Here is a 26,793-nt window from a genome sequence, read left to right as displayed (position 1 = left end):
AAAGTGCTAACACTACATTTGTTTTAAATTTTAAAGTTGACACAAATAATTGAGCAAATTATGTAGCTTATTAGTAAAACTTTTGTTAACATCATCAAACAAACTGCATACATGCTGCCCGATACCGAAGGCCAAAAATAATAATATATATTGCTATTTATATTTTAACCAATAGTTTTGCAGTTTTGTTATTGTACAGCAATTTGTATAAAACCTACTGTATTTCAGGTTTGAGTAACTATGAGTTTTAGTAGTGTTCTGGCCCTTCCTATCGCGTGTTTTCAACATTTTGAGGTAATAATTAAAAGCCATGAGTTGAATTGCGCAACTTCAGCAGCATCTTATATATATATATCATTCACCAAACTCATTGTCTTGAATCATCAAAGTTCACTAAATCATTCAAAAGGAAATACATACACCTGTATCTCTAATTCTTTTATAGCTTTACCCTTTTACTGCCACCCATGTACAAACTAAGCTACCGGCCTACCGCCAGCCATTTCACCGAAAATTGCCAATTTAGCTTCATGATATGTACATGAAGCATGTATACTATTTTGTTTCAACTTCAAAGTTTGTCTATAAACCTTTTGTAATATATTTTATTTTGCTAAAATGTTAACATATAGTGCTATGCAAAAATCAATGTACCTTCACTTTGTGCATTGCTAAAGCTATGTGAAGCTACAATCGCTACGAAGCTAAAACGATGCTCTACAATGTCCCTTACACTTAAAAAACTATTATTTTCACTATCATCAGAGTCACTGCTGCTAATTTAATTATCTGTGTAATCACAAAAATCTGAATTTGAATTGACTATAGTGTCATCAACATACATGTAAGTAATTATATGTTTTCTGACTTGCGCGATACTTAACAAAACTTACACAAAAAATGTCCATTTTTATTTTGGAAATTCTCAAAAAAAAATTTGAAACTGCTTGGTTATTTTAGACTAATCTATTAGAGAAATATCAGAACCACACTGACAATACCATCAAAGTTTTAAAATCATCCGTTATGTTTTTAAAGGATAATAAAATTAGGTGACCACGCAATTGTTGGAAAATTCGCAAAAATGTGCATACGGCAGTTGCTGATAGATTTAGCATAAATTCGCATACGGTAAGAGTAAAAACCAACAAAATATTTGTCAATCTCCTGCCTCTAAATATGATATCTCAAATCTGATAATTACTCTCAGTGTTGACTGAGTAACTAAAAGTGGTAATGAGTAACCATGGAAAACTATTCATTTTATATAATTATGCAATTGCTCAGCAATTGCAACCATGACTCATAAAGACTAAGAAGAGCAATACTAAATCTCTTTGCTATGCTACATTCCTTTGATTGGTTTGCGCTATTTATATTATGTAATCTGCCAATAATAGATGAATAGAACACAAAAGTGGCATAATGGTTTATGTAAGCGTTTAAATAATACAATGCCTGTAAAAATTAACAACTTTTCTTACTGAAGCTATGGCTATATCAAATTATTACACTAATTTTTGGTTCGCATGTACAATGTGCTATTTTACAGCAACTTATTGCAATATCGCATACCTTTAATTTGATGTCTGCAAATCAGTCTTTGGTGTGGGCCATCAATGCTTCTCATCCAGCAGTTATCTATAACTAAAGCGTCATTGATTATTTGCAACTATACAAAGAAAAACTACTTTTGGGCATGCTGTTACATTCTTACGTCAGGTATACATTTGCTAGTTACAGTAAAACTTTGTACAGTAAATTTTGTGTTGGTGAATTTAAAGTTTTGCTTATCATAGTGACTTTGCCAAAACGTCAAACTTTACTACATTTCAAAATACAACCTTACTGATATAATGTTTTATAGTTTGTAATCTATAATTATGTATATGTTAAAAAATATTATAAATTTCGGTAGATGAAACCTTGATTATTTTGACATATTTTTTATGCAAACCAACGTGTAATTAGCAACATACCTTTTCTAGAAAAGAACATCCAACTTTGTCTAATACTCCCTGCCATCTGATGAATATACTGGCAATAATGCTTACCAAGTTTCTACAAAAATGAAAAGATAATTCAAGTAGCATAAACAGATATACAAACCAAAATGAATGCAAAATACACATTTTAGTTCATTGGTTAGGTTTTTTTTGGCAAACTTGAATGTCTGCCTCCTACTACTGAAGCTCTATAAAACAGCTAAGCTCTTAATTACTACACAATTACTACACAAGATTCAAACTAAATACTAAAAGTTTCAAAATTCAAAGGCTGCATATACCCACTTACTTGCTTATGCCTATGCATTTACTACTATTACTTACAAAATCATAACTGAAATACGCAAACTCTCACTATTCATGATAACAATAATACAATTACTTTATGATCATGTTATTCTAATAACAGTTTTGACTGTTGGTAGAACCACATTAATAACGTTACTTAACATTATAAAAAACATCAAAAATTATAATAATATTAACTGAAAATAGATTAAAGTTGGAGAATTAACTGATTCACTAAAATAACTATTAATTGTCAGCTGGCGTGTCTGTGTTGATGTTACAAAACTGAACATTCGTGTAACAATAATAAAGTCAAAAATTAGGACTTTACAAAAAGTTTTGATTTTTTCCTTTTTGGTAATATAATGCTGACCTTTCTTGACTTTTCTATGCAGAACAATATCAGCAGTTGGATGACATAAACGGATGTAAAAAATATATCAAACGTGTTCTGTGCTACATTCCTTAAAAATTATAATAATTGAAACATACTTTTTTCACGCTAGTCCTATTTCAATATTAAATAAAATTTATACTGCTTTTCTACAACTGTATGTTTCAAGTAAATAAACTGTAAATTGACTAAAATAACATGAACAACTTACCGAATGTGACTTGCTCCCTTACATGTAGTCATTCTGCTGCTACCAAGCTCTAGTAGACTACATGGGTGAAGAACTAATAGTCCTAACAGCCACAGCAACATTATAACAGCCACATCTCTCTAGCTGTTATATACTGTGGTTATACTTTTGCCACTTTACTTCAATAAATTTAAAAAATCAATTCTTCGACTAAAAAACCATCTCTCAGGTATTGCGTTTGGATGCAAAGTTTCAAAAAAAGATTTATTTTGTGGCTGGATGCAACGGCATCGAAAATATGAATTGCACTGATTATACACTTATTTAAACTTTTACTACAGCCATGCTTAAACATCAGTTGAAACCATAATGTGCAATTATTGTGAATTTTCACAAAAAAGAGCAGATCAATGAGAAACCTTGCAAAAAAAGGGAGTGCTTAAATGGCAGTCTTGAAAACTATAAAGAGGGTCAGCAAATAAATTGTAATGTATTGTAGTTTGTTAATATACAACTTTATTTCTCAAATCTAATAAAGCTATCATGAATATTAGCAAAACTGACTGTATCCGACATAGCTGCTAATTCTTTGTATTTGCTGATGCTTAGTCATAAACTTATTGCAATATGTTTTTAAATAGATTGTGCTATTAACTGAAACGATACCAAAACAGTTAAAAGTAAGAATGTTTCAAAATTGATATATGCCTCCTAGTTCCATATATAAGAGCCTCCTAGGGTTTATAATTTATTGATAGAAAATTACACATTTTTGTTGGAGTTGTCTCCTCTTTTCCATATATATGAATATAGATATATAAGGCGATTATGGGAATCATGTTTAAAATACTTCTATAGGGTTGTTAAGCACTATAAACACTGCTAGAATTAGGAGGCTCCCTGGACGCCTCCTAATTTTTCAGAGCCTCCTAACATGGATTATATATTGATAGAAGCCTCCTAGTTGGGAAATATAGTTCTATATATATATATATATATATATATATAAGAATATATATATATATAGAATATATATATAGAATATATATATATATATATATATAAGAAAGAAGCCAAAATAATGTGGCCGAGGGAGCTTCAAGAGAAATCAGTGATGTTGACAGTAGTTTAAATTATGGCAAGCGTAGCATCAAAGAGCAAATAAATTTGATATTAAAACTAGCACAGGCAATCATACCTATTAACAAGCTAAAATTCACAAACAGGTTATATATATATATATATATATATATAGTTTTAATATCAAATTTATTTGCTCTTTGATGCTACGCTTGCCATAATTTAAACTACTGTCAACATCACTGATTTCTCTTGAAGCTCCCTCGGCCACATTATTTTGGCTTCTTTCTTTTATGATTGCTTGATTCTGCTTGTATCTAAATGCTATAATCAAACTGCTTCTACAATAATTAATTGCCTGAGCTTAATTGTTACTTGCATACCGTTTCCCCTGTCCTTCAAGGAAGGTGGCATGTTGGATAACCATATCTGGATCATTCGTCTTAAAGTCAAAGTTAGAGTTTAGGATTAAGTCAAGGTCAAGACTGTTTCCATGCCAGCAATAAATGGCAACGACTTCCTGTAAGAATCTTGAATGCCAACGTACTTCAAGTAACTGTAGCCTAGACTCACTCACTTCTTATCACAAAAGTTATGCAGTAAGCTTAAACCTAACAGACTCTTCTCTTTATAAAAAAGGTAGCAAAACAGATCCCAATAACAACCAGCATGTTTCAGTACTACCAGTTTCATCGAACATTATAGAAAATTTTAGTAAAACAAAGACATACATACATGGAAGACTCAAACTTGTTAGATGATAATTTGTACGGATTTTGTGAAGAGTGCAACACCACAGGTGCTATTAAAGAAATGCTTAATAAACTAAAACGCTTGAAAAGCCAAGAGCAAAAGAGTGTTCAAGAGTATGTATGTACAAGATGCATGTACAAGAAAATACAGCACATTGAAATTGAAATACATTCAAATTAATAATGTAGATGAAGGCTACAGCTATGCTGTCATTTATTGATTTGTGTGTGTAACTGTTTTGAATAATTACTGTTGTGTAGTCATGTTAGCATAATGTTTATTTGTATGTGACTGCATTGGATTGCTATCTGCCGTAATAAATAATAATAAGCAGCCGTAACAAAACACCGAGTCGCTTGTTTGCAGCAGTCACAGTGGCGCACAAGAGATATTAATAATTCAGGGTAAGACAACGAGAAGCAGACCTCCATGTGGGTACATAGATAATAATATATCTAGTTGTACTTACTGGTTTGTAGCACTTGAAAAAGCTTCATAATTTATTTTTAGTCTTAAAAAGAGAACAATGAACAAAATAAAATGGCTGCTTTAAAACATCAAGTTCTTTTTTGATTACATTGTAGATTTATCACTCAGCTCAAACAAACCTTTTTAAGGAGATGACAGTATATGTACCTAGTATACATACTGTCAGGGTTTATGTCTCTCGCTTCATTAGTACCCAGTTTTTTAATTCCGACATACAAAGAATGGTGCTTGCTCTATTACTGTTTGAAAGTTCAGTGAGACTTGACAGAATACTTCAAAATTGAAAAAATTAAAATTTTTATTAGTAACAGATCCTGATTTTATATCAATCCTGTGACTGATTTTAACCGGTAAGCAGATGCTACCAAAATTAAAACCAACGTTAGTTGCTGTCCTTAAATACCTGACATTTATTTTTAAACATTCTACTAACAGGTAGGGCTACTCAGTGACTTACATGTATATGGTAAATGAATAACTTTTAGAAATTGCTCATGGGTTGAAATTTATAAAGGCTCTTCAAAGGTGATCAATCGTGCTACCAGAAGCGCAAGTTTACTAGTAACTGCTGTTCTTGTGAAAATAACACTATTAACATTCTAGATGAATATATACCAGCACCAGAGAGAGCTGATAGGTCAAGCAGAGTTATACAACACAGAGTTAATGGCTAAGAAAGAGAGACTGGAGGAGTCATGTACAGAATTATGGAAGTGGTTGAGAGAGAGTCATGTGACTGCCAAGGTGGAGCAGAGGCAGCAGATGACAGATGAGCTAGTAGATCACACAGATATGAAAGTCGCCTGCTTGCTTACAAGAACCCAGACACACTGACTGGAGAAGTTAGTGAAGTTATGGCAGAAAAGATGGCATTGACTAAACGTTCAAAGCTTCATAAGAGCTTTTAGATCAGTCATAAAACTCCTTCCTGAGTTTTATGTCTGAACTCTCTACCTATAGTAGTTATTATTCTGCTGCTGATATAGAAAATAAAAAACTTCATTTGTGCTCTGGTGATGGAGTGAAATGTCTAATTGAAGCCTTTTTACAAGCGACGGTTCTTAGAAAGATCAAACAACAACATGTATAAAAATGGTTTATCAGACTGCTTAAAGACTGTTTATCAGTTTCCACCTTTTATGAGCAACAGAGAGCTTTCTTTCAAATATTTGCGTCGTGAGACATCATCAGCTGCTGTTAGACAACCAACGGGATGAAAGCCAATCATTATGGCTAATTAGTAAAACCGAACAATGAAGGAAAATATTGGCTACAGATTTACGTTTGATATACAGGAAAGGCTGTAGCTGCCAATTTGCTCGTTTACTTAATACTTTGATACGTAAAGTTTTGAGTACGTGTGTTTGTGTACCCGAGTTTATCTTTTTTGTGGTAATTATTAATTGGTTAAAATATATATTGTTGTTGTATTGGTCTGCACACGGTCTTTTATTTTTGCACAGTTTGTTCTACTCTTGCACTTACAACTTATCATAAGTGTTACTGAGTCATCGACCAAAACACATAGTACACGAAGGCAGCCATATTTATATATTCAAACTTGTTAAGATCAGCCAAGTTGTAATAGATCCCACATAGTAGTGTTTGCAAGTGCAGTAATTCACTATATTAGCAAGGGGCACACGCAAAAATTCATTACACTTCACAATACTTCGAAATTTCAAGTATTGTTCGCAAATCTGGTCACCTCAGATTTGCAAACAATACTTCGCATGAAGATTCTGAGAGGAAAGTTTGGTGAAAATCTTTATTTTTAATATGTATAGTAAAAACTGCAAGTGACATGAAGTATGTTTGTTAATTTGAAAAAAAATTTCCACATTAATTAATATACTGTTGGTTTGAACAAGTGTGTAAATATCTACTCGTGTTAATAATGTGCTGTATAAGAGAATACTATTGTCAACCTCTGACTGCCAACTGTAACTTTAGATTAATTCTTAGATTTCAGATGAAAGAGTAATTTTAATTCTCTTTTTGTTTAATTACCATTTTAGAAAATAAGACTTATATGGAAATCTTTGGTATAATTATTGCAAAGAAAACATTTACTTCTCAATTAAACGTATATAATACTTTAGTTATTATTATTGCTTTTTTACAAGGAAATACTTGCATCAATTTAAACAGAGTCATATACCTTAAAGCCAACAATCAGGTAAACAATCAGTTGTTATTTGGTAAAATAATTTGAAAATACAGAATGTACTTTCATGTGTTGTTAGTATGTCTTAGGCATGTACCGTTTGTTGACAGAGGTGGTCATACCATCAGATCATGAATACATTGTGAAGAACAGTGTCATTCCTACAATGGCTATTGTCATGGTTACACAGATTGGAAATACATTGTAAGTCATCTATTAACTTAATAAACTGTTATTTATACTATGTTTATCTATTGCTAATCAGCAGTTGTAATTTTAGTATTATAGTAGCTAGTTTACTTTAAACAAACCCAAAAGTTAGTACAGATCTGTATACTTTGTCCTATCATTCAGCTTATGTAAGGTTGTTAATATATTCATGTGCACAGCATAACATTGTCAGCTAAAGTTCTCCTATTCATGTAACAATGCTAATTGAGCGAGTAGCGCTAAACGTTACTGACTAGTATAGTCATCACTTGGGTTTAATCAGACAATAATAGTGTATCTAGTGTTGTGTATACTAGGGATGGTTATAGAGTGTTGATGCTAGACTGTCCTATTGTTGCAAAGAAGTAGAACTCAGGTGCAGCTGGTACACTCACAGCTTGAAATCAACTCAAAACATAAAATGATATGATGTATCATGCGTTGCTTATTCCAGTAAATCAAAAGTTTATCAAAAAATCAGAAAATCTTAAAAAAATTAAGAGAAAATATAAATTGATTAGTATGGAAATTTCTTTTTGTCACATTAAAAACTACACAGGTATATCACGGAACCAAAGATAACGCAGTCAGAGAAAATTAATTTCCAGAAAAATAAAGAAAAGCATAGGCAGTAAAAAAAGTTTATGATGTGCTAAAATCTTAAATGAAACCGTCAAAAATGTCTGGAGACTTGGGAATCGATGAATCTACTTTATGGAAATGGATAAAAGATGAAGTACAAATATAACAAGCAATAACTCAGTTTGAAGAAGTGAAACTCACAACAACAAAAAACAAATAAAGCCAAAAGAGCAGGAAAACATCTTTTGACCAAGCCATGTTGACATGCCCAACAAAGAACTGCAAATGGAACTCCAATATCGGTAGAGATAATGCAGGTACAATCACAGAATATGTGTCAACAGCTTGATGAAAACAAGGACTTGACAATAAAGTGTAATAGAGCTTTATGAATTGGACTCGTTATAAAGCTGTTCACCTATAACATAGCCGATATTTTACAGCTAAATTGTTTCTATCCTATTAGTCCTAGTGTGTTGTAGTAGGCTTAAGAGTGTTTTGGAGAACTAAGGCTTCTTTACTCAGAGCTTTAGCAGTTTTATACACAAAAAATCTTGTCAAGAAAAAGAAATGTCATTGTACCTGTTAAGATTATATTGTAATAAGAAATTATTGAATCATTTTGGTTTAGGCTACCAAAACAAATGTCAGTTTCAGTATGTCAAAAATTCTGAGCACATCAGAAGTGACGGCATTTGAGTGAGATAGTCTTGTAATAATTAGTCTTATCCAGTATACAAGTTATATACAAAGGCTAACAGTGTCTGTATATTGAACTGAGTTGAGCTACACTGTATATACAAAGGCTAGCTGTGTCTGTATATTGAACTGTGTTGAGCTACACTGTATATACAAAGGCTAACAGTGTCTGTATATTAAACTGAGTTTTGCTACACTGTAGGCTATATACAAAGGCTGACAGTGTCTGTATATTGAACTGTGCTGAGCTACACTGTATATACAAAGGCCAACAGTGTCTGTATATTAAACTGAGTTGAGCTACACTGTATATACAAAGGCTAACAGTGTCTGTATATTGAACTGTGCTGAGCTACACTGTATATACAAAGGATAACCGTGTCTGTATATTGAACCGAGTTGAGCTGCACTGTATATACAAAGGCTAATAGTGTCTGTATATTGAAGTGAGTTGAGCTACACTGTATATACAAAGGCTAACAGTGTCTGTATAATTAAACTGAGTTGAGCTACACTGCATATACAAAGGCTAACAGTATCTGTATATTGAACTGTGCTGAGCAGACAGATGAGCAGACCATAAAGCTAAACTTGGTGACAAAATGAGAAGATATTTATTTGGATAAGACTAGTTCCATCTCATCACTAGCGTTTGATGTACGAATTTTGCAGTTTTTTGTAACTATTAAATATAACATAAGTGTCAAAATGTCACAGAAAGTACCCATAAAAAGTGCTTCACATTCTTTTACTAGGGGCTGAAATATTTATCTAGTAAAAATTAGTGATGCAATTGAGTTTCTTTAGCAACTCAATGATATGAACAACCAAAAACTGTATTCATTCTAAAAAACATTGTTTAAAAATTTAGCCTTGTTCCACCTGTGTGATAAGCTGAGATAAGCTTACTCAGTGTTGGCTTGCTAGAAATCAGCTCTTAACCAATATATCGTTCTTTAACTTGTAAGGGCAGCCAATTTATTAATGTCTTACTAAAGATACTAATGTTACATAATACACTCTTGCAATGTTGTATAACAATTAACTTACATATCCAAATAGATAATTAAAAACTCAATAACTCTACGAAATAACTGATAAACTTACTTCAATGTAGTCTGATACTCGACTCTCTTGTGAGCTATGAAGGCTATTAATTACTTAGCGTTGGAGCCATCAAAGCCAATATAAAGCCGACAAAGCTAAGAGTCAGCCAATCAAAAAGCTGACCGTAAGACAAGCAGAGAAAATGCTAAAGTGATCTGGCGCAGCCACCAAGGTGGGAATAACTCTGGATTAAGGAGAATACAGGAATAGCAGTTACAAACCAGTTTGATTTAGTTATAAAAATAATAAACTTGTTACGCTCTGTTTTAAAATATTGACTTACTTGCCAGTCTGGATAACCTGATGTGTACAGTTATAATAAAGTTATCTATATGTAGCTTGATTGTCTTAGCTTATATAATCTCATGCGTAGAGATTATAATTGTTGTATAAATGTGTACACTTACATGTATTGATGCGAAGAAGAAAAAGTTCTGTCTTTCCTACCCGTTCTTATATCCTTCCAATACTGCTTTATACTACCTAATCTACTAGCTTTACCCACTAGCTTCATCCAGCTTTACATGTATCTACTCACTGTAATTACCAAGATCACCTGTACTGCCTTGAGCTCAGACACCCATATAGCCTGAGCCTAACAAATCCCATAATACAACAATAAGTTTGATTTAGTTATAAAAATAATAAACTCGTTATGCTCTGTTTTAACATATTGACTTACTTGCCAGTCTGAATAACCTGATGTGTACAGTTATAATAGAGTTATCTATATGTAGCTTGATTGTTTTAGCTTATATAATTTCATGTGTAGAGATTATTTTAAAGTTATCTATATGTAGCTTGATTGTCTTAGCCTATATAAGCTCATGTGTAGAGATTATAATAGAGTTACCTATAGCTTGATTGTCTTAGCCTATATAATCTCATGTTTAGAAATTATAATAGAATTATCTATAGCTTGATTGTGTTAGCCTATGTAACCTCACATGTCACAGATTGTAATAGAGTTATTTATAGCTTGAATGTGTGAGTCTATATAACCTCATGCTTACATTTATAACTAAGATGTTTACAGCTTGTCCGTGCTAGCTTATTTAATCTCACGTGTACAGGCTATAATAGAGATATTTACAGCTAAATTGTGTTAGTCTATACAACCTCAAGTATACTGGTATAGGAAAGTTATTTACAGCTTGACTATGTTAACCTATATGACCCCATGCATACAAGTTATAATAAAGTTGTTTGCAGATTGACTGTGTTAGCATATATCATATTTTGTATATTTGCTTACTTGTATCACCTCTATACATAATCATATTTGTAAGTAAAATAATTCAGTGAAAGCATTAGTGCAGTAGACTACTGATGGAAGGTTTTATATAGTGCTTTGTGGTAATGCATGGTTAGCTTTGTTTAGTTGTTAACATCAGAGAGGCCATTGCAAATTAGTAAAGGAAGTTTTTAGTTATTGACAAGTTTATCGTCTGAGAAAACGGACAGTTTATTGTAATAATCCTAGTGGTGGATCAATATAACTGTATAAGCTGCAGCAAGTGTAAACAGACTAATTGTAGCATATTTACAGAAAATATAAAACAAATAAAGTCATTTATTTACAGAACATTATAATATATCTATAGGAGACAGCTATGTAATGCTGTGGTTACTAACTCTGTAAATATATAAAAGCTTTGATTAAAAGCATTATTCAATTTTTTTTGTTCTAAATAACTTCAGCTACACATTCATGTTAGTTTATTTTGTTTAGCAGTGAAGAGTTATCTTGTAATGTGCATTTAAACTACATATATATGTAGATATGTGTGTAGATATGTGTGTAGATATATGTGCGTAAATACATACACTACGCATCTATGTATCTGCATAGATACATAACACTATATATATATAGTGTTACATATCTACGCAGATACATACAGTATCTGTACATACATCGATATCGTAGATGCGTAATGTATCTACGCAGTAGCAGCAAAGAGGACCTTGGTGCTCTTTGTAGGTGCTACTGCGTAGCTGGGGCCACAAGCAGGCACCTTTGCCTTTAAAGCAGCCTCTTTGGGACGGGCAGTACCCCTTATGTCTTCTAGCCTACTTCATTTTTTTTGGGTAAAGGCTGCTCTACCTGCTTTACAGCTAGACATCAGGTGCTTTACCTTACAGCAGAAACTGCATACTGACATCATGCATTTTTGCCCAGTGTCTCTTAATTAAATTAAAATCGAAAAAATGATCGCGGTAAAAATTCTCAAGCCAAAAAAAATGCCCAGACTTGCCCAAATTGATGTAACGCATGATACAACCTGTCTCTATCTTGTGTATTCACATCAGCTATTGCAATAAAAGTCTAGTCCTACACGGCTCTATTGGTATATATTTTATTTTGTATTTGCTCATGTTGGCTAGAATAAAATTTTTAATCCAGCTACAGATACATTATCAATGTCTCAAACGCCTCAAACAAGGGAAATTAAAAACTTGTCATATTAGCTTCCTCTAGATGCTGTGTAAACATCTTAGTACTGACTACCAATTCTACCAGTCTATGGTAATTATGTCAAGCAAACTATGTAGAATAAGGTCTTTGTATCGGCACAGTTCCATCGCTATTCACCCCGAAAACTAGTTTCTTGCTAAGGAAAATAAGCAAGCTGCGCCTTTGAAAAAAATATGTGGCAAAACTAACTACATTCCTAAAAGTCATATACATCGTTTAATCAACTGTCAACGTTATCGAGTCATTATTGGTATCAATTTGTAGAAAAAAATTCACTGGTCACATTTGATTAGTTGATTTAAGTATTAAAAGAATGGTCGAGCTATGCAAAAGTACCTGTCCATACAGCTCTGATTACACTTCATCAATCTATCTATCAGACAAGAGTTCAGCACAGGTGTCAACAGGGCTATGATGTATTCCACGCTCTGCAAATCATGTTTTGTATTATCTTCAGCAATATTATTTTATAATATATCTATCACAAAACAAAAAGTTTTCATCTCAGCATAAAGCTTTCATTAAAAATATCTATCCAAATCGCTGCCACTCACATAGTTTCAGCTCATACAATAGGAGAAATAAATCTACTGCAGCAAACTCACACAAAACATATCATGATTTATGCAGCACACATTCAAGTCTCTCTTTCCCATTTATGGCAGTTTCCACACTGACAAACCTGCTTCGCTGGTGAGACCACGTGAAAATCCTGTAATCAATAAAACAATTGCAATAAATATATGTAATTCATAGCTATGTCATTCTAACGCGTATCTGCTGAATGCTTTCAAGTTGGGAGTTACAATGTAGATAGATTGTGAGTGTAATTTCAAAAATTAATAAATGTTTAACAAAAGCATAAGTACGCCAAGCCAACGATTTGAAGCCTTGGTTCTGGAAGTTAAAGATGTGCGTTGATCAATCAATTTTCCTGACTTTCTACAAGTGAGAAATGAACATCTAGTCTAATCATAAATCTAATTTATTAGCTAAAACTGCCAAAGAAAATTTGAAGCAAATAGAGCTGGGTGAAACGATAAAAATTATAAAACGATGATTGGTGATAGCAAAAATTTAATTCTATTAACTAATAAATGTATTCATGAGTACTAAAATTATTTACTTTAGTATATTCATCAATCTAAGCCATTGTATTGCTAGATGTTATGGATTAAAAAGAAGCTGTCAAGATCTCACTGTGCATCCGTATCTCACACGCGTGCACAAGAAATTACATTATAGCCTCAAACATGGAAATATAATCTGAATGTAAACACAACAGTATATCTATAGGAAACTCAAAGTAAAAGATAAATTTACTTCCATTCTCCTATTTTCCTCTGTAGCATAACGCTGCTGACGCCTGTTAGCTCTAACTATAAGCTGTCTGTCCCAAACTTTAACCAACTGATGCTCAGAAAACTCAAAGTCACCTTCGCAGTAATTTTACAGTAATTTTTACAATTATGTTGTTCGTCAATAAAACGTGTCGATCGAGTAATTCAATGAAGTAACGATGTTAATTAATTTAGTAAATATCGATGTCGATGCGATCTAATAATAGGGTAAAATCCCTAAATTTGAGATCACAGACAATGCGTTTTACGAGTGATAACATTTATATGACCTATATAAAAATTTCGTGCTGATGATTGGCTAATAAAGCGATCTTATATTTATTGCTTGTGGACTCTTTTCAGATGTATGACTCGTTACGCCACAAATGAAGCACCTGCTGGAATCTGAGCTTTTTACAAGACAGCCTCGTTCAAACGCATATATCTCCGAACATGGTTAGTCTGCAAAGACAACAATGACAGCAAATTGTAGCTGATTTTTCAGCCTTTTATTGGTCTTCGACCAATGGTTTTCTTGGTATTAATCGACCTTTTTGACGCAACCACATCTTTAAAGTCTGTACTATCTTATCATCTAGCCATTTAGGATCAGCTGAAGATAACTTCACACTTCTACTAAGGTGATAGGAGCATGCGTAACCGTCTATTTTGTCTAAAATTTTACCCATACTTGTATTATTATCTCCACTGCTACTTCTATTGTAGTGACAGCTGTTTAAATACTGCTTTCTGAAATGCCCAAAATTACTCTCGTTACAATCAATACTGGCATGACTTTTTCTAGTGCATACAAAGTACCTACCAGGACAATCGTGAAGCCAGTGCTCCCGATTACCACTACCCATTTATCATTACTCTTAGGTGAAAGCTCACCCTTATACCTAAAATTCCAATTACTTTTATCAGCACAAGAACCCTTAGAAGGCCGACTAGTGTTTCTATATCAGCTCCTACATGTACATTCATATCTAGTAGACTCACAACCTGATGTTCTACATCCCACTCTGGGATAGTTATTGTTAGACCAATTATCGTAATAGTCCTTAAAGGTTGACTTGCAATAAAATTCACATTACAGTTATTTGATATCAAAAGATTCACCATGTCTTACTCTGTTGTGTTGTAAGTGCCAAATATGTGGAAATGTGATTACATGCTCTTAAAAGCTAAAAACTAAAAAACGAATAGTTAATCGCAGCCACACGAGACCGTCGTAGTTTGGATTCTCATTCCAAAATGGCTCAAATGTGATGTAGTTGTTACAGGATGGTTTCTGTTTACACTTTCATGTAACCTTAATTGGCAAAATATTTTCACAAATATACTTCACGCATTCAATAAAACCATGTCTATTTTTCTTATGCGTCTGTTTTATCGTCATTGTAATGCTGTCACTTTTAACAGTGATATCTTATAACTTACCGTAAAAACTCATTTAATTTTTTAGCCTTACCTCGAAAGAGTACATATCATTGCCTGATAATGATGACGAGCCTGTTGGTCAGCTGTGATAATCAAAAAGTGCTGCAAAAATTATTTGCGAAGTATTGGTTCACATGATCACATTACGACTTGCCGCTTAGACCAGGCCAAAACAAAACTGTAAAGTAGCGAGCATCTATATTTGATACGGGGTCTTCGGTAAAACCCGAAATGTTTGTCATAAACTAGTGCTACGATAAGTTTATATTGAGCTTTTTATTGGCTTTTCAATTCACGTGAGAACATCACGTGACAAGACAATAACCAAATTTCATGGCTACGTCAGAGAAATAAATAGATTCCAATCTACAGCAGCTTTTCGTTTTTAAGCTTTTAAGAGCTTGTAATCACTTTTCCACACATTTGCACCTACAATGCAACAGAGTAAGACATGGTGAATCTTTTGATATCAAATAACTGTAATGTGAATTTTGTCGCAAGTCAACCTTTAAGTCCTTTTCGCGAACTTCTATGAACTTCTGGGCCTTCACTGGTGTAATGATGAGCAAATTTAGTTTTATTTTTATATTAACTAGAAACAATGGCCGCTACTTCTAAAACATTGGGACTACTAACTTTTAGTTTTAGTACCTTCTAATATAGCACCAGATTCTTTCATAGGGTTCTTAGCAGTAAAGATATCCGTTAATTCTTTCTAATCCCAATTCAGCTGTTGCATTACTTGTCTATGCAATGAGCCATCCTTCACGCTATTCATATCAATAACAAAAGCAAAATCTCTCCTGACATAATAATTTTTACAAAAATTTGCCTTCCCAGTGAGCTTTTTAACTCTTAGCAAGCATTGCATTTATGTTCACCCACCGTTTGTAAAACCGTAACAAACCTCATAGTTTTAACACATATCAATTCTTCAACACTGCTAACTCTAACCAAATGAGCCATAGCTTCAGCACCAGTGGAGCTTAAATGTTGCATTTCAAGGCCAACAGAGCTGAACACATTTCTGGCATCATTACTTATTGCATGTGGCAAGGCGAGAAGTTTTATACAAGCACTGAACTTATTATTCACTCCTCGCCCTTACCAAGCATCATCTTCAACACCACCATTCAAAAACCCTTTCAAAACTGACAAGCTGGTTTTCGAAAAACCATTAACATCGCCACTATCCAATCACAATGAAGGAAAATCATTGAGAATAAACGTCATATCGCCACCCAAAAACACACCCTTTGCCACACGGATGTTACCAGCGCTACAGAAGTGTTAGTTACACTACAGCACAAGTTAAACAATGATCAAGACGTATCAGTACCTGTAAAATGCACTAGAGCACCTAAACATCACACAAAGCTCAAAAACACTTTACCAAGCATGATAGCACTGCACTAATTACAATAGCACTGTATGGGTCACAATAGCACACTTTACTGAGTGGAATAACTATCCCGCAGTAACTATCCCGTCCGCTGCACCATGTTATATAAACACTCATGGTGCAGATATATGAGTGCAATATATATATGCAAATATCATGCAAATAAAGCGCAAATATAGCAAATGAAACAACAAAAATTTATAGCAAGTATCTAAATGTTTACTATTGATCATATTAACGTAATATAAATATACATGATATATATATATATAATAGTGAGTTCAATTAATAAACTTGATGTAGTTTTCTCTTATTTAACTATGATTAAGGAGTACCAAAAAATATATTAATCGTGCAATCTGTTTCCCACAAATATGCACAATTAGAATGTATATAATGAACTTAGTTCTCCAGTCGTCTAAGCTGACATAGTCCACTAACAGAGCCAATCAGCTCACAGTAATATAATTTAGTTGGTTTCAAGTAAAAAAATGAATCACTCGACCAGAACAAGTTTGCAGTCAGTCACATATTTCCTTTGCCTTTGTGATATAATTGAATCGACTGAATGATCACGTAAAAATGATGATGAAGTGTTTTTATAATCCCATGACGTTATGCTGACCAATACATGGTGACCTACTAGAAGATAATCTTGAACAGAACCACAGAGCCACTTTCACATGTAGTTACTGCCAGCTCATCTCTTCCTCTTATACTTATTTGTCCACAGAAATCTGGTAGATTATCATTACTAATATCCTTCAGTTTCTCACCTACCAACAAATATTCTGTATATTAGACTGTGTAATGAAGATAAATGTTAAAATTTATTTGTAATAAATTTTAACCAAGTATGTTCGATAGCATTTTACAAGTGTATGTAGTGTATACAAGTTGAACTGTGTTTATGAAACGAACCTTCAGGAGAGATGATGTAGATCACTTTTCTTGTGTCAGTACAAACATAAATTAATCCATTCCCATCAGAGGTGACAGAACTGGCCTCATCCAGTCCATCACAAGTCCAGATGGTGATAAGCTGGTCATCTGCTATTTTGTATCTAATCAGAAAATCTGAATCCGAGCTGGTTGCAAGCAGGTCTCCGTCTGGTAGAAAGTGCAGATCAAATGGACATATACTAGGGGTTAGAAGTATTTTTGATTTAGTAGAGAAGTTGTAGAGTACTATTTTTTCTTCATCGAGTTTAGTAGCAACCAAGTAGTCTTTACTAACAGCAGCTAATGCTTCTGACTCATCGGGATAGCTAAAGGAAAACAACTTTTTTCTCTGGCTAACATCAGACAGACAGCAATAAACAGTTCTTTTATTTCCATTACGCTCCAGAACATAAATGTTGTTGTTATATGCCAGAACAGAAGTAACCTCTCGACTTGGAACTTTAGTCGCAAGCTTGATCACCTCAGAAGAACCTTTATTCAGGCATTTCACTCCATCAGTACATCCCAAAAAAGTTTGTCATTTCCCACATAAGCAGCAGAGTAACAACTACCATTACTAGAGTGTTCAGACATAAGAGTCAGTGATGAAGGAGTAGCAACTAACCTTGGCAGTTGAACAGGATGTTTCCCTGTAAAAGTCAATTATAGCATCATGATAGAATGAGTCATTGTTACAAATAAATCTTTCGTTTTTATTTTCATTAAACGCCAACCATTTAGTACATTGGCTTAAGACTGAGTGATAGCTTTGCACAAAGTCACTAGTAAGACTCAGGATAAATGAATCAGTATGAAGAGTCATACACTTTAGTAGTATGAAAATGTTGATAACACTTCACCAAGCGTGATAGCCCTGCACCAATAACAATAGCACTGTACGAGTCACAAAAGCACAGTGCGCAATAACAATCCCCCCAGTGACTATCCTGTCAATTGCACCATTTTATATAACCACTCATGTTGCAGATATATGAGTGAAATATACGCAAATAGCATGCATATTGAGTGCAAATATAGCAAGCGAAACAGCAAGAATTTATAACAAGTATCTAAATGTTTACTAATTATTATATTGAAGTAATACAAATATGTATGATATATAACAGTGAGTTCAATTAATAAACTTGATGCAGCTTTCTCATATCTAACTATGATTAAGGAGTACAAAACAAAAGACATTTTTCATTCAATCTATATTTCCCACGAATATGCACAATTAGGATGGGTATAATGAACTTTAAGTTCTCCAGTCGTCTAAGCTGACATCGTCCAGTAACAGAGCCAATCAGCTCACAGTAATATATTTTAGTTGGTTTCATGTACATAAATGAATCACTCGACCAGCAGAAGTTTGCAGTCAGTCAAAATTTCCTTTGCCTTTGTGATATAATTGAATCATCTGAATGAGCGTGTCAAGATAATGGTGAAGTGTTTCTATAATTCCATAGAGTTATGCTGACCAATATATGGTGAGCTACTCGTAGTTAATCTTAAACAGACACACAGAGTCACTTCCCCATGTAGGTACTGCCAGTTCATCGTTTCCTCTTATACTTAGTTGTCCACAGAAGTCCGGTAGATTATCATTACTAATCTCCTTCAGCCTCTCACCTACCAAGACATTTTTTGATATTCAAGAGTAAGGTGTAATGAAGATAAATAAATGTTTAAATTTATTTGTAATAAAGCCTAATCAAGTATTTCGGATAGTGTTTCACAAGTGCATGTATTGTATACAAGTTGAACTGTGGTTATGAAACGAACCTGCAGGAGAGATGATGAAGATCATTTTTCTTTCATCAGCACAAACATAAATTAATCCATCAACATCAGTAGTGACAGAACTGGCTTCCTCCAGTCCATCACAAGTCCAGATGGTGATAAGCTGGTTATCTGCTACTTTGTACCTAACTAAAGAATCAGAATCTGTGCTGGAAGCAAGCAGATCTCCGTCTGGTAGAAAGTGCAGATCAAATGGACATATACTAGGGGTTAGAAGTATTTTTGATTTAGTAGAGAAGTTGTAGAGTACTATTTTTTCTCCATCGGGTTTAGTAGCAACCAAGTAGTCTTTACAAACAGCAGCTAATGCTTCTGAATCATCAGGACAGCTGAAGGAAAACAACTTTTCTTTCTGGCTAACATCAGACAGACAGCAATAAACAGTTCTTTTATTTCCATTACGCTCCAGAACATAAATGTTGTTGTTATATACTAAAACAGATGTAACCTCTCGGCTTGAAGCTTTGGTTGCACACTTGATCACCTCCGAACAACCTTTATTCAGGCATCTCACTCCATCAGTACATCCCAAAAGAAGTTTGTCATTTCCAACATAAGCAGCTGAGTAACATCTACTATTAGTAGAGTGTTCAGATATTAAAGTCAGTGATGTGGGGGTAGCAACTAACTTTGGCAGTTGAACAAGATGTTTCCCTGAAAAAGTCAATTATAGCATCATGATAAAATGAGTCATTGTTACAAATAAACCCTTTGTTTTTATTTTCATCAAACACCAACCAACTGATACACAGGCTTAAGACTGAGTGATAGATTTGCACAAAGTCACTAGTAAGATTCAGGATAAATGAATCAGTATGAAGAGTCATACACTTTAGTAGTATGAAAATGTTGATAACTTGATATATTATTATTCCTACAGTAAAGTTGTGCCAAGCTTAGTTGACCTATTATAGAGCTTGTCACAAGTTCAGAAACTTAGGAACTAGTAATTGGAAACTACTAGACTTGTTAAGTTATTAAAAAATAACCGAAATTATCCGATAATTCTCACTTCCGATCCTCAATCTTTCCTAAACAGGAAGAAAAGGCAATTTTTTGACAACATGCACATAGCTTAAAGGTTGACTTGCAACAAAATTCACATAACAGTTATTTGATATCAAAAGGTTCACCATGTCTTACGCTGCTGTGTTGTTACGTGCAAAATATGTAGAAATGTGATTACAAGCTCTTAAAAGTTCAAAAACGAACAGTTAATTGCAGCCGTAGATCGAAATCAGTTTATTTCTCTGACGTAATCAATCCATTTGGTTATTGTTTTGATACATGATGTTCTCACGTGAATTGAAAGGCCAATAAAAGGCTCAATGTAAAACTTCTCGTAGCACTAGTTTGCGACAAACACTTCAGGTTTTACCGAAGAGCCCTTACCAAATATAGATACATAGGCAATAAAAAGTAGCTAAACCAGGTGTTCCCAATATACAGGGGAATAGAGTGGTGTCTGATTTCTTAAATTTTAAATTTATGTTGTGCAGTGTACTGTGAGTTGGGGTTTCTTCCTTCAACATTCACGATTGTTTTGCTGTCAACAGTGAAAGTAAACCAGTGAGTTTAACAAAAATTACCTTCAAAATCGAGACAGACAATCTAAAATTTAACAAATTTATTGTAGGTTAGTAAATTTAGCTGGTTACACCATGTCTTGTGTAACCAATTTCAACTAGGAACTAATCTATTGGGATTCACACATTTTAAAATAAAAAAACCGATGCACCTTTGATTTTTAAGGAAGCATAGATACCATGTCAAATTATACTAAATGTCACACTCAATCGAGGGCCAAAGTAGATGGGCTACCAAAACATTTAGGAATAGGTTCCAAAGCTATGCATGATGATTCAAGGCTAATTTTCCTACCAAGACTTGACTAACTTCACTCACCAGTGTGTATGAGAGCTGGAGTCTTTGTAAGTGGGCAGTCAATCTTTACATCTGTGTTATCTCCAGCTCATCAGTTATCTGCTGCCTCTGCTCCACCTTTTCAGTCACATGACTCTCTCTCAACCACTTCCTTACTTCTGTACATGACTCCTCCAGTCTCTCTTTCTTAGCCATTAACTCTGTGTTGTATGACTCTACTTGATCTGTCAGATTTCGCTGGTATTCATAGATCCGCTCCTTCAGTTTCTCACATTCCTCTCTGATCATTTCAATCTAAAATCAAAACATAATCTAAAAGATTGTTTTGGTTTCAAATCACATTCAAAACAACTTGATATGTAAATTGTACCTCTGGTCATAAAAAAACAGTCAGTAGTTCACACTACCTGCTCATCACGGACTTTTTCTATAATCTGTATTCTCTTAGCACACTCAACCTCTTCCTCATCTAGAACCTTCCAAATCTGTTTATCTGTCTTACAGATCTCTGTTAACTTCTCATTAGCAGACTCAAGTAAGCTATTGAAATGAGCGGTCACCTCCTCTTTTATAGTCTTCAACAAGTTGAATGTGTGATCAGTCAAGCCATCTATAAGAAAACATTGGGTAATGAAGAAAGGAAAAAGTTCATGAAAAAAATAAAGTAACAGCTTCAGCGTTTGTGGAACAGGTTTCAAAATAGAGAAATGACAAAAGTATGAAAGCAAATTGCAGCAGCGCCCGAATGCTATATAATGCAGTCCTAGTTAAAAAAAAGAATTGTTCAAGGCTGTTTCCAGGCTGTGAACCATGAATTCATAAATTGATGGCATCGATGAAGCAACGCGGACACATGGGGAAAGTTTGCAGCTGTTAAACTTTCCTGATATCTCGCCAAGCGTCAACGACCGCTTTTACAATGTGAACCATTTCGGCCATATTCGAAATAGTCAAAGTCAACCGTCAACTATTAGTTAATAGTCAAAATGGCCATAATCATTTATTTCTGTTTATAATAGTAGCTTGCAAAAACAAAGAAGTTTCTTCGCGAAAATTTAAAAAGAAAAATGAGAACACTACGCCATGGTGTATTTGGTGATGCAAATGCGAATGGGTTTGTGATAGCATGAAGATTGTTATCATTTATTATCGCCGAAGTATAATTGTGGCATCAACGCCGAGTGTGAACCAGTCTTTAGAGTATTATCACTCATTTTATCATTAATTTGGATAAAAATTTCCTTTCAAAATTTAACACTCTCTAGTAAAGTTTCATATCAAAGCCTACACATGCCTAGTTTGGAATTTACTCTCTTTGCCGTCATAACTTAAACGACTTGCACAAGCTATACCATACCTAGGATCTGCTATACTTTCATATCGTACACTAGCTCAGTCATACATACCTTGACACTTCCTTTCCTTACTGTCACAGTTTATACAAGTTTTAAGTTGACACTTAACACAAACTTCGAACACCTCTCCTCTATGCTTTTGGCACATAACTTTCTTGTATCTCCCAGGATGCAATTGGTAGGTAGATATCGGTATGTCCAGATGCTTGTTGCCAAGCAAGAAATTGTGAACCTTCAGCAAAGACATTGGTACTACTAATGCTACCATGGCCGGTACACAAAATCAAGCAGCATTAAAATATACAATAAACATTAATTAACCCTGAAATACTAGAATGAGGTGTGGCAAAACCTATATTAGCTGAAACATTCTTAAATGATAGTCTTTCTTTTGAATGGTGAAAATTTAATCTTCAAAGAATGTTTTCAAATGACAGTTTGATCTTTGGCAGCTGATTAAGCTCTACAGAAGGTTTGATCTATACGAAGGCTTGATCAATAGAAAAGGTTTGATCTCACAAGAAAGTTCTGTTTAAAACCATTTGATCAAGTGACAGTTTATTTTTAGGAAGCATTTGACCTCCAAAGGTTTGCTCTCCAAACAACTTGCAGTGTCTAAGTAGTGTCTATTCTCTAAGGAAAGATTGATCTCTAAATGAGCCTTGATCACTTTTAAAAAAAATTGATCTTTCGCAAATTCTGAAAAGCACTAAATATGCTTCCAGCTTTTAAAACCATATGAGTTGACCTACGTAAACCTATGACAGACCCGATAATCAACAACAATGTATTAATATAATAATTAAACTATATAAGTTGACCTAAGTAAACCTATGACAGACCAGTTAATCAACAACAATGCATTAATATAATAATTAAACCATATAAGTTGCCCTAAGTAAACCTATGACAGACCAGTTAATCAACAACAATGCATTAATATAATAATTAAACTATATAAGTTGACCTAAGTAAACCTATGACAGACCAGTTAATCAACAACAATGCATTAATATAATAATTAAACTATATAAGTTGACCTAAGTAAACCTATGACAGACCAGTTAATCAACAACAATGCATTAATATAATAATTAAACCATATAAGTTGACCTAAGTAAACCTATGACATACCAGTGAATCAACAACAATGCATTATTATAATAATTAAACTATATAAGTTGACCTAAGTAAACCTATGACAGACCAGTTAATCAACAACAATGCATTAATATAATAAGTAAACTATATAAGTTGACCTAAGTAAACCTATGACATACCAGTGAATTAACAACAATGCATTATTATAATAATTAAACCATATAAGTTGACCTAAGTAAACCTATGACATACCAGTGAATCAACAACAATGCATTATTATAATAATTAAACTATATAAGTTGACCTAAGTAAACCTATGACAGACCAGTTAATCAACAACAATGCATTAATATAATAATTAAACTATATAAGTTGACCTAAGTAAACCTATGACATACCAGTGAATCAACAACAATGCATTATTATAATAATTAAACCATATAAGTTGACCTAAGTAAACCTATGACATACCAGTGAATCAACAACAATGCATTATTATAATAATTAAACCATATAAGTTGACCTAAGTAAACCTATGACAGACCAGTTAATCAACAACAATGCATTAATATAATAATTAAACTATATAAGTTGACCTAAGTAAACCTATGACAGACCAGTTAATTAACAACAATGCATTAATATAATAATTAAACCATATAAGTTGACCTAAGTAAACCTATGACAGACCAGTTAATCAACAACAATGCATTAATATAATAATTAAACTATATAAGTTGACCTAAGTAAACCTATGACAGACCAGTTAATCAACAACAATGCATTAATATAATAATTAAACCATATAAGTTAACCAAAGTAAACCTATGACAGACCAGTTAATCAACAACAGTGCATTATTATAATAACTAAACTATATAAGTTGACCTAAGTAAACCTATGACAGACCCGTTAATCAACAACAATGTATTAATATAATAATTAAACCATATAAGTTGACCTAAGTAAACCTATGAGATACCAGTTTAACAACAACAATGCATTATTATAATAACTAAACTATATAAGTTGACCTAAGTAAACCTATGACAGACCCGATAATCAACAACAATGTATTAATATAATAATTAAACCATATAAGTTGACCTAAGTAAACCTATGACAGACCAGTTAATCAACAACAATGCATTAATATAATAATTAAACCATATAAGTTGACCTAAGTAAACCTATGACATACCAGTTAATCAACAACAATGCATTAATATAATAATTAAACTATATAAGTTGACCTAAGTAAACCTATGACAGACCAGTTAATCAACAACAATGCATTAATATAATAATTAAACTATATAAGTTGACCTAAGTAAACCTATGACAGACCAGTGAATCAACAACAATGCATTAATATAATAATTAAACCATATAAGTTGACCTAAGTAAACCTATGACATACCAGTTAAACAACAACAATGCATTATTATAATAACTAAACTATATAAGTTGACCTAAGTAAACCTATGACATACCAGTTAAACAACAACAATCCATTATTATAATAACTAAACTATATAAGTTGACCTAAGTAAACCTATGACAGACCAGTTAATCAACAACAATGCATTAATATAATAATTAAACTATATAAGTTGACCTAAGTAAACCTATGACAGACCAGTTAATTAACAACAATGCATTAATATAATAATTAAACCATATAAGTTGACCTAAATAAACCTATGACAGACCAGTTAATCAACAACAATGCATTAATATAATAATTAAACTATATAAGTTGACCTAAGTAAACCTATGACAGACCAGTTAATCAACAACAATGCATTAATATAATAATTAAACTATATAAGTTAACCAAAGTAAACCTATGACAGACCAGTTAATCAACAACAATGCATTAATATAATAATTAAACTATATAAGTTGACCTAAGTAAACCTATGACAGACCAGTTAATTAACAACAATGCATTAATATAATAATTAAACTATATAAGTTGACCTAAGTAAACCTATGACATACCAGCTAATTAACAACAATGCATTAATATAATAAATAAACTATATAAGTTGACCTAAGTAAACCTATGACAGACCAGTTAATCAACAACAATGCATTAATATAATAATTAAACTATATAAGTTGACCTAAGTAAACCTATGACAGACCAGTTAATCAACAACAATGCATTAATATAATAATTAAACTATATAAGTTGACCTAAGTAAACCTATGACAGACCAGTTAATTAACAACAATGCATTAATATAATAATTAAACCATATAAGTTGACCTAAGTAAACCTATGACAGACCAGTTAATTAACAACAATGCATTAATATAATAATTAAACTATATAAGTTGACCTAAGTAAACCTATGACAGACCAGTTAATTAACAACAATGCATTAATATAATAATTAAACTATATAAGTTGACCTAAGTAAACCTATGACAGACCAGTTAATTAACAACAATGCATTAATATAATAATTAAACCATATAAGTTGACCTAAGTAAACCTATGACAGACCAGTTAATTAACAACAATGCATTAATATAATAATTAAACCATATAAGTTGACCTAAGTAAACCTATGACAGACCAGTTAATCAACAACAATGCATTAATATAATAATTAAACTATATAAGTTGACCTAAGTAAACCTATGACAGACCAGTTAATCAACAACAATGCATTAATATAATAATTAAACTATATAAGTTGACCTAAGTAAACCTATGACAGACCAGTTAATTAACAACAATGCATTAATATAATAATTAAACCATATAAGTTGACCTAAGTAAACCTATGACAGACCAGTTAATCAACAACAATGCATTAATATAATAATTAAACTATATAAGTTGACCTAAGTAAACCTATGACAGACCAGTTAATCAACAACAATGCATTATTATAATAATTAAACTATATAAGTTGACCTAAGTAAACCTATGACAGACCAGTTAATTAACAACAATGCATTAATATAATAATTAAACTATATAAGTTGACCTAAGTAAACCTATGACAGACCAGTTAATTAACAACAATGCATTAATATAATAATTAAACTATATAAGTTGACC

At 32.8% G+C, this 26,793-nt stretch overlaps 1 protein-coding gene across 1 annotated transcript in view; it reads right to left on the bottom strand.

Moving 5' to 3' along the window:
* LOC137400843 (tripartite motif-containing protein 59-like) overlaps positions 1-26,793 on the bottom strand; it is a 135,249-nt gene that overhangs the window by 62,586 nt on the left and 45,870 nt on the right. Inside the window, exons 3-4 of the mRNA XM_068087185.1 lie at positions 22,665-22,845; positions 21,666-21,868 (exon numbers count right to left, since the gene is read on the bottom strand). Of these exons, the coding sequence (XP_067943286.1) occupies positions 21,666-21,868; positions 22,665-22,845 (384 nt within the window). The remainder of the gene's footprint in view (positions 1-21,665; positions 21,869-22,664; positions 22,846-26,793) is intronic.

Source organism: Watersipora subatra, chromosome 7 (genome assembly GCF_963576615.1).
Source record: "Watersipora subatra chromosome 7, tzWatSuba1.1, whole genome shotgun sequence".
Lineage (NCBI taxonomy): Eukaryota > Metazoa > Bryozoa > Gymnolaemata > Cheilostomatida > Watersiporidae > Watersipora > Watersipora subatra.
This window is presented reverse-complemented; position numbering and strand designations above follow the sequence as displayed.